Consider the following 8085-nt stretch of genomic DNA (forward strand, 5'->3'; position numbering starts at 1 on the left):
CCCCCGCCCCTCCTGCTGCTGCTGCTGCTGCTGCTGCTGCTGCTGTTGCTGCTCGGCAGCAGCAGTGCAAAAGCAACACGCGGAAGCAGCTTCCTGGCTACATCTTCGCAGCAGCACTTATCATCACTGTAATAGCGCTGGCCTCAATCTTCTTTGCAGGTGCACATCTGCTGCTGCTGCTGCTGCTGGCATTGTTGTTTCTGCTGCTGCTGCTGCAGTTGCTGCCGCTGCTGCTGCTGCTGCTGCTGCTGCTGCTGCAGTCGCAGCTGCTGCTTCTGCAGCTACTGATTTATCACTTACAATTTACTTTTATTTTATTTCCATTTATTTATTTACTTGTTTATTTATTTGTTTAGCTATTTATTTATTTATTTGTTTATTTATTTGCTGCTTCTGCTGCAGCGCGAAAGGCGGAGAAAAGTGCTGCAGCTGAAGCAGCAGCAAAACGAACAGAAATGGAAACAAAAGTGCGAAGACCTTTTCTCTTTTTCATTTCTTTTTATTTTTATTTATTATTTATTTATTTATTTATTTATTTATTTATTTACTTATTTATATTGATATCTTTTTTCATCTTTCTGTGGCATTTCATCTTTCTACGAATTTCGGGCGATTTCGGTTGATTTTTCTTCATTTTCTCTGCTTTTTGGTTTTTTAAGTTCCAAATTGCATTTTCTTTTTGAATAATTGAAGAAATTGGAGGAATTCGGAGGATTTAAACTGCAAAAAGTGGCAAAACTGTTCGATTTCAGGTTTTTCCGTTTCTGCGGCTGTCCGCGGTGTCTCGGGACGCTGCGGGGGAGCTGCGCATACACCTCAACACCGGCGAACACGTCGTGGTCGATTCAGGCAATTCATTTTTTCATTTCTTTTTTTCTTTTTTATTTTTTGTCCTTTTCGGCTTCTTCTGCCGCCTTTTTGAAGCTCTTCGCCGCCTCTTTCCGACCCTTTTTGTCGCTTTCTTGTCTCCTTTTTTCTCGCCTTTTTATTTCATTTTTTCGCCACTTTTTGGCCCTTTTCCCTCTTTGTCTCCGTCTGTCTCCTTTTATTTCTTTATTTCTTTTTTATTTCCTTTTATTTCTTTTTTATTTCTTTTTATTTCCTTCTTCTTTTTTATTTCTTTTTTATTTCTTTTTATTTCCTTTTTCTTTTTTATTTCTTTTTTATTTCTTTTTATTTCCTTCTTCTTTTTTATTTCTTTTTTATTTCTTTTTATTTCCTTTTTCTTTTTTATTTCTCTTTTATTTCTTTTTATTTATTTTTATTTCCTTTTTATTTCTTTTTTATTTTTTATTTATTTTTTGTTTATTTTTTATTTCTCTTTATTTCCTTTTTATTTCTTTTTTATTTCTTTTTTGCTTCTTTTTGTTTTCATTTTTGTTTCTTTTTAATCTCTTTTTTGTTTGCTTTTTTGCTTCTTTTTGTTTTGTTTTTTATTTTCTTTTTTGCCTTCTTTAATTTCTTTTTTCATCTATTTTTTGTCTCTTTCTTTATCTCCTTCTGTCCCTTTTTAGTCCAATTCTTCTCTTTATTTCAATTAATTCAAATTAGTTTATTTTAATGGATTTTAATTTAATTTAATTTAATTTAATTTAATTTAATTTAATTTAATTTAACTTTCTCTTTGCTTTGTCTTCTGGTGTCTCCTTTTGCTGCAGCAGCTGTAGAGCTTCGTTCGGCTACGGGGCAGCTGTTGCAGCAAGCAGCTCTGCCGCTGCTGCCGCCTCCAGCAGCAAATGGCTCCCTGCAGCAGCAGCAGCAGCAGCAGCTGCTGCTGCAGCAGCAGCTGCCGCAGCAGGAGCAGCACAGTCCTGCAATGCAGCAGCGGAGACTCATGGCTGAAAACGTCCACTACAGGCGGTTGCAGCAGCAACAGCTGCTGCAGCAGCAACTGCTGCAGCAGCAACTGCAGCAACAACAAATCCAGCAGCAGCAACTGCAGCAGCAGCAGCTGCAGCAGCTCCAGCAACAGCAGCTGCAGCAACAGCAGCTGCAGCAACAGCAGCTGCAGCAACAGCAATTTGAGCCACAGCAACTGCAACAGCAATTCCCGCTGCAGCAGCAATTGCCACAGCAATTTCCGCTGCAGCAGCAGCAGCAGATTCCACTGCAGCAGCAGCAGCAGTTCCCGCTACATCAGCCACAATTCCCACTGCAGCAGCAACAGCAATTTGCCCTGCAGCAACAACAACAGCAGCGGTTCCCTCTCCAGCCTCAGCTTCCGTTGCAGCAGCAGCAGCTGCTGCAGCAATTGTACCTGCGTCAGCTCCAGCAGCAGCAACAGCTGCAGCAATACTTGCAACAGCAGCAACTTCAGCGCCAAATGCAGCAGCAACAACTACAGCAGCAACAACTCCAGCAGCAACAACTGCAGCAGCAACAGCTGCAGCAGCAGCAGCTGCAGCAGCAGCAACTGCAGCAGCAGCAGCTGCAGCAGCAAGCTGCAGCACATCAGCGAGTCCTCGCTGCTGCTCCTTCGTCCCCAACCTCTGGAGACGCTCTCGCGTTGCTGCCTCCAGGGCCTTCAAACGAGACTGAGCAGCAGCAGCAGCAGCAGCAGCAGCAGCAAAAGCAGCAGCCGCTGCGGCTGCCGCTGCGGCTGCTGCATGCACTGGGATCCTGCTCCAGCTGTGTCTGCTGCAGCTGCCTCTACACATGAAATGCGTTAAGCTTATTTCTTATTTCCTGCAGCAGCAGCAGCAGCAGCAGCAAGAAGGGTGCTGTGGCGGCAGCAGCAGCAGCAGCAACCAGCAGCAGGAGCAGCGACACATGCGCGCCAGACTGCTGCTGCGCTCCGCCCTCCGTGTGTTACTTGCTGCGGATGCAGCAGCAGCAACAACAGCAGCAGCAGCAACTGCGTCTTCTGCATTGGGGTTGGGGCAGCGGCTCTCACTGAAGCAGCAGCAGCCGCAGCAGCCGCAGCAGCAGCAGCAGCGGTAGCAGCTGCTGCAGGAGACGCAGCAACAGTGCTAGGAGGCGCTGCAGCAGAAAGGACAACAGACGGAACTGTGGGGGGCAGCAGCGGCAGCAGCAGCAGCAGCAACTGGCACAAGTTCAAGGGGACCTCCAGCGGGGTTGTTGTTGTTGCTGCTGCTGCTGCACTGGCTGCTGCTGCGCTTCCTGTTGCTGCTGCTGCAGGCGCAGTGGGCTCAGACACAGCAGCAGGAAGCCCCTCAAAAGCTGCAGCAGCAGCAGCAGCAGCACGAATTGCAGAAGGTGCAGCAGCAGCCACAGTGGCAGCAACAGCCTCAACAGCACGAGGTGTGACAGCAGCAGCAGCAGCAGCAGGTGCAGCAGCAGCAGCAGCAAGATGGAGGAGGCTCAGCTGCTAACGGCCTTAAACTCCCTTTTTGGTTCGGGGGACCCGGAGACACACAGACAGGCGTAAGGAAACCCGAGGGTTTAGGGTTTAGGGTTTAGGGTTTGCGGCTCAGAGACGAATGACTGAGGTCTTAGCAGCAAAGTGCAAGGGTTTAGGGTTTAGGGTTTAGGGTTTACACTTGAGGACGTGGGGCGCAGAAACCAAAGGCTCGGGCGGAGAGTGTAGCGCTTAGGCTTTAGGGTTTAGGGTTTAGGGTTTAGGGTTTAGGGTTTAGCGTTTAGGGTTTGTGGCTCAGAGACGAATGGCTGAGGTCTTGGCAGCAATCTGCAGGGGCCTGGGAGGCTTCGCTTGAGCTGCTGGCCCCGAAGCAGCCCCCCCTGAGTGCGGAGGTAAACCCTAAACCCTAAACCCTAAACCCTAAACCCTACACCCTTGTGGTTGAAGCTCTGGCGTCGAGGGAGCCGCTGGGCTGCTGGCGGCGTGCGGGCGTGGATTTCGGGCGCGGGGGTTCGCGCTTGAGGGGTTAGGGTTTAGGGTTTAGGGTTTAGGGTTTAGGGTTTAGGGTTTAGGGTTTAGGGTTTAGGGTTTGGCTCTCAGGTGGTTTGCTTTGCTGCGCAAACCCTAAGGACTAAATGCAAGTTCGATGTGCACCAGCTGCCGCCCGAGGCCCTGACAGCTTTAATCTACAAAGTTGCTGCAGCAATTAAGCAGCACCAAAGCAAGTAGGGTTTAGGGTTTAGGGTTTAGGGTTTAGGGTTTGGGGTTTGGGGTTCAGGGCCGGGGGGTCGTTTCCCTAAACCCTAAGCCCTAAAGTGGGGCTGCGCCCGGCTCCCCTGCGCAGAGCTAAACCCTAAACCCTAAACCCTAAACCCTTTTTGCGGTTGTGAGCAGCAAAGCGGCTTTGACGCAGCTGAGTCTGGCTCTTGCTGCTGCTGCACTGCAGCACAGCAACGAGCCCCCGCTGCTGCTGCTGCTCCGTGCATGCGGAATGGAGACGCTGCAGCAGCCCCAAGATGCTGCTGACACAAAGCTGCTGCTGCTGTTGCTCACTGTAGGCCATCCGCTGCTGCTGCTGCTGCTGCTGCTGCCGCTGCTGGCCTTGTGTTGCTGTTGCTGCTGCTCGCTTCTCCGGCCCTCCTGCTGTTGCTGCTTAGCATCTGCGGCGGATGCTGACGTTGCAGCAGCAGCAGCAGCCGCTGCTGCTGCCGTTGTTGCTGCTGTTGCTGCTGCTGCCGGTGCTATTGCTGCAGCTGCTGCTGTATCTTTCTCTGTTCCACCCGCTGCTGCAGTTGCTGCAGTTGCTGCTGCGTGGCCTTTGCGTTTGCTGCTGCAGCACCTAGGAGAGGAGGCGTGCAGCAGCAGCAGCAGCAGCAGCAGCAGCAACAGGCTGGGCCTGGAGTCTCTGTGGCGAGCAGCACCTCAAGTGAGCAGCAGTTTAAAGTTAAAAACAATTAAAGTAAAATAATTTTGAATTAAATTAAATTTAATCTTCTTAAAACAATTTAAATAAAAATTTTGAATTAAATTAAATTTCTTTTTCCCTTTTCACGAAGCCGCCTTAGATTCAGGTGTACGTACACCCCGAGCACCGCGGCAGCAAGCAGCTCAACTTAATTCCATTTCTTTATTTATTCGTTTATTTTTGTTTATTTTTGTTTATTATTTGTTTATTACTTGTTTTATTTGTTTTTATACTATAGAAAGTGAATATTGCGAGCATCTTCCGCCGTCTAAATCCTCAGCCTGAAGCTCCAAACCCTAAACCCTAAACCCTAAACCCTAGATGCTGAATCCAAACCCTAAACCCTAAACCCTAAACCCTAGACCCTTGGACCCAGACACTCTCCATCCTATGTCGCTCTATTCACCTACACAGCGCCGCAAACCCCAAAACCTAGACCCTAAACCCTAAACCCTAAACCCTAAACCCTGAGCCCTAAACCCTAAGGGGGGGAAGAAGAGGCCAAGGGTTTGGCGTGCAATTATTCCCAAAACGTTTTTGTTATTTGGGTGCTGCTCAAAAGAATAAAAAAGAAGCAGCAAAATGCAGCTGCCAGGGTTTAGGGTTTGGTTCAGGAGCTGCTGCCGTGGCGAGGGTTTAGGGTTTAGGGTTTAGGGTTTAGGGTTTGGGGTTTGGGCGGTCGAGCGGCCTCCCGGCGAGCAGCGGCCTCCTCCGCGACGCCCCGCGCAGAGGCAGCAAGGGTTTAGGGTTTAGGGTTTAGGGTTTGGGGCGCAGCAGCCGTTGACGAGGAGCTGCTGCTGAATGAGGAGGGTTTCGGATTTGGGTCTAAACCCTAATTTTTTTTGTCTTCTTAAAACTAAAGAAAGACAAGAACTTTTGCTGGGAGTGGACTGCAGCAACTTGACAAACTTATCTCTTTCTGCTGCTCTCGCTTCAGCAGCAACAGCAGCAGCAACACTGGCGGTTTTGGCTGCTTGCGCTGCAGCAGCAGCAGCAAACCGCGCGCGCCGCGCAGCAGCAGCGTGTGCTGCAGCAGCTAGCCACGCATGCAAGTCCAGTGCAGCAGCAGATTGGCTAGCTAGCGCTTTGTTCTTCAAGCTGCGGCAGCTAGCCAAGCTGCAGCAGCTGCAGCACTTGCAGCTGCAGTAGCGGTGGCAGCAGCAGCTGCAGCTGCTGCTGTCCCGAACCACGCACACCACGCCTCCGCTGCTCATTGCAAACCCTAGGGTCTAGGGTTTAGGGTTTAGGGTTTAGGGTTTAGGGTTTAGGGTTTGCGGCTTCGCCCGCCGCTCCGACGCCCGCGCTCCTTAAAAAAGGAAGAAAGAAGATTTAAAAAATAAAATCGAATTCAAATTCTTTTCTTTATTTCTTTTATTTCTTTTCATTTATTTATTTTTATTTTTTATTTTATTTCATTTCATTTTACTTTATCTTATTTCATTTCGTTTTCTCAACACAGACTGCGAAAGCCAAGCCCCGATGCTCGCAGCCACCGCCGCGCACCCCAAACCGTAAACCCTAAACCCTAGAACCTAAACCCTAAACCCTAAACCCTTAATAGTGAGAAGCAGGCGTTTCATTTGATTCAGGCGGTCTTGAGAGGCAGCGTATGCTTAGCTGCTGCAGAAACCCTAAACCCTAAACCCTAAACCCTAAACGCTGAGCCGTCGGATGAAAAAGGTTTCCATTCCATCTTTAAAGGGTTCCAGGGTTTATGGTTTAGGGTTTAGGGTTTAGGGTTTAATTTAAATTTCAAAGAAAATAAATTCATTGCGAACGTATACTCTCACAGCTTCGCTGGAGCGAGGGCAGCAGCTATCAGGGTCACCGAAGAGGGTTTAGGGTTTAGGGTTTAGGGTTTAGGGTCTAGGGTTTAGGGTTCACAGCGAATTGTTTAAGGGTTCAAATGCATTTATAAGCTTCTACAAATAGAATTTCATGAACGTTTGGGCCCGAACGGTCGAAACGCTAAACCCTAAACCCTAAACCCTAAACCCCTAAACCCTAAACCCTCCGTCCGCGTTTCTGTGCTAAAGTTTTTGAGGGCTTTGCAGAAAATAGGAAAAGCCCATTTATTTTAAAATGCGGAAATATAAATTTTAATTTTTGAGTTGTTTATCTTTAAATTAAAATATTTCATTTAAAAATAATTAAAGTCCTTTTAAGGGCTTTTGTGCACTTTTCTGCATTTTGTGCATTTAAATTAAGTATATATATTCTATTATTCATTTATTCATTTACAGAGTTTTGAGAATTGATAAATAGCAAATTTCAAGATTTAGGGTTTAGGGTTTAAGGTTTAGGGTTTAGGGTTTAGGGTTTTGTGAGAAGTAATGTTACGATTAATTTATTGGAGGTTTAATTACTTAATTAATTAATTTATTTATTTTTAAATCTTCAAGTTTAAAGTAAAGTTTTTTGAAGTTCCGCAAAAGTCTCAAAATGGTTTTTATTGAAATGCATTTGGGGTGTACGTACACCTCAGGTGTAAATAGACCTCAGGTGTACATACACCCCAAACGGTTTTATTATTTTCAATTTTGAATGCATTTATTTAAATGTTGATTTTTAAATTAAAAGGGAGTTTTAAGTGTCTTGTTTTTTATTTCTTCTTTTTCCAAAACCACTTGTCGCGCTTTTCTGTTTGCAGGCTGTCGCGAGAACTGAACAAATGGGAATTAATTAATTAATTAATTAATTAATAATTAATTAATAATTAATTAATTAATTAACTAATTAATTAATTACATTTTATTCATTCATATCATTTATTTGTTCATCAGGTGGGCTTTGAATTTTGCTGCTGATGTGCTCTGGCCCTCACATTTCATTCAATTCCCTTTTAGGGTTTAGGGTTTAGGGTTTAGGGTTTATGGTTTAGATGTTGAGGCAACAAGTATAGAAACTGCTACGCTTTTTCACAACTTCTTCTTTGCTGCTGCTTCTGCTAAGGGCGTGAGTGAACTTTGAGCCCTAAACCCTAAATCCTAAACCCTAAACCCTAAATTTAATTTATAAACCCTAAACCCTGAAACGAAAAGACTAAAGAGTGAGCATTAGTTTGAAGAAGTTGCAGGAGCCTATTTTAGGTTCTAGAGAAAAAAACAGGACGATAGGGCTGCAGCAGCGTGCTGCTGCTGCTGCTGCTGCTACAGTCACCTTCGCTGCTGCTGCTGCTGCTGCTGCAGCAGAGTGCGCAGCAGAGAGTCAGAAACTAAAAAGAAACAGAAATATTTCACAGGATGAGGAGAAGCCCTCCGTAAACTTGAAAGCGTTGCTGCTGCTGCTGCTGCTGCTGCGT

The 8085-nt window shown here is 46.3% G+C and overlaps 2 protein-coding genes across 2 annotated transcripts in view; both read left to right on the plus strand.

The window, feature by feature from the left end:
* ETH_00022505 (uncharacterized protein) overlaps positions 1-3267 on the plus strand; it is a gene marked incomplete at both ends in the record, with an annotated part of 3686 nt that extends 419 nt beyond the window's left edge. Inside the window, 5 exons of the mRNA XM_013376847.1 lie at positions 403-467; positions 753-849; positions 1659-2630; positions 2692-3008; positions 3139-3267. Coding sequence (XP_013232301.1) covers positions 403-467; positions 753-849; positions 1659-2630; positions 2692-3008; positions 3139-3267 — 1580 coding nt within the window. The remainder of the gene's footprint in view (positions 1-402; positions 468-752; positions 850-1658; positions 2631-2691; positions 3009-3138) is intronic.
* A 43-nt stretch (positions 3268-3310) lies between these two features.
* ETH_00022510 (uncharacterized protein) lies at positions 3311-5424 on the plus strand (the record flags this gene model as incomplete). The annotated part of the gene is made up of 5 exons (XM_013376848.1): positions 3311-3384; positions 3618-3711; positions 3920-4044; positions 4663-4745; positions 5399-5424. The coding sequence occupies 5 exons, from the start codon at positions 3311-3313 to the stop codon at positions 5422-5424; spliced, it is 402 nt and encodes a 133-aa protein (XP_013232302.1).
* Positions 5425-8085: the final 2661 nt, after the last annotated feature.

The sequence above is a fragment of the Eimeria tenella genome, genomic scaffold (genome assembly GCF_000499545.2).
Source record: "Eimeria tenella Houghton genomic scaffold, Eth_scaff41, whole genome shotgun sequence".
Lineage (NCBI taxonomy): Eukaryota > Apicomplexa > Conoidasida > Eucoccidiorida > Eimeriidae > Eimeria > Eimeria tenella.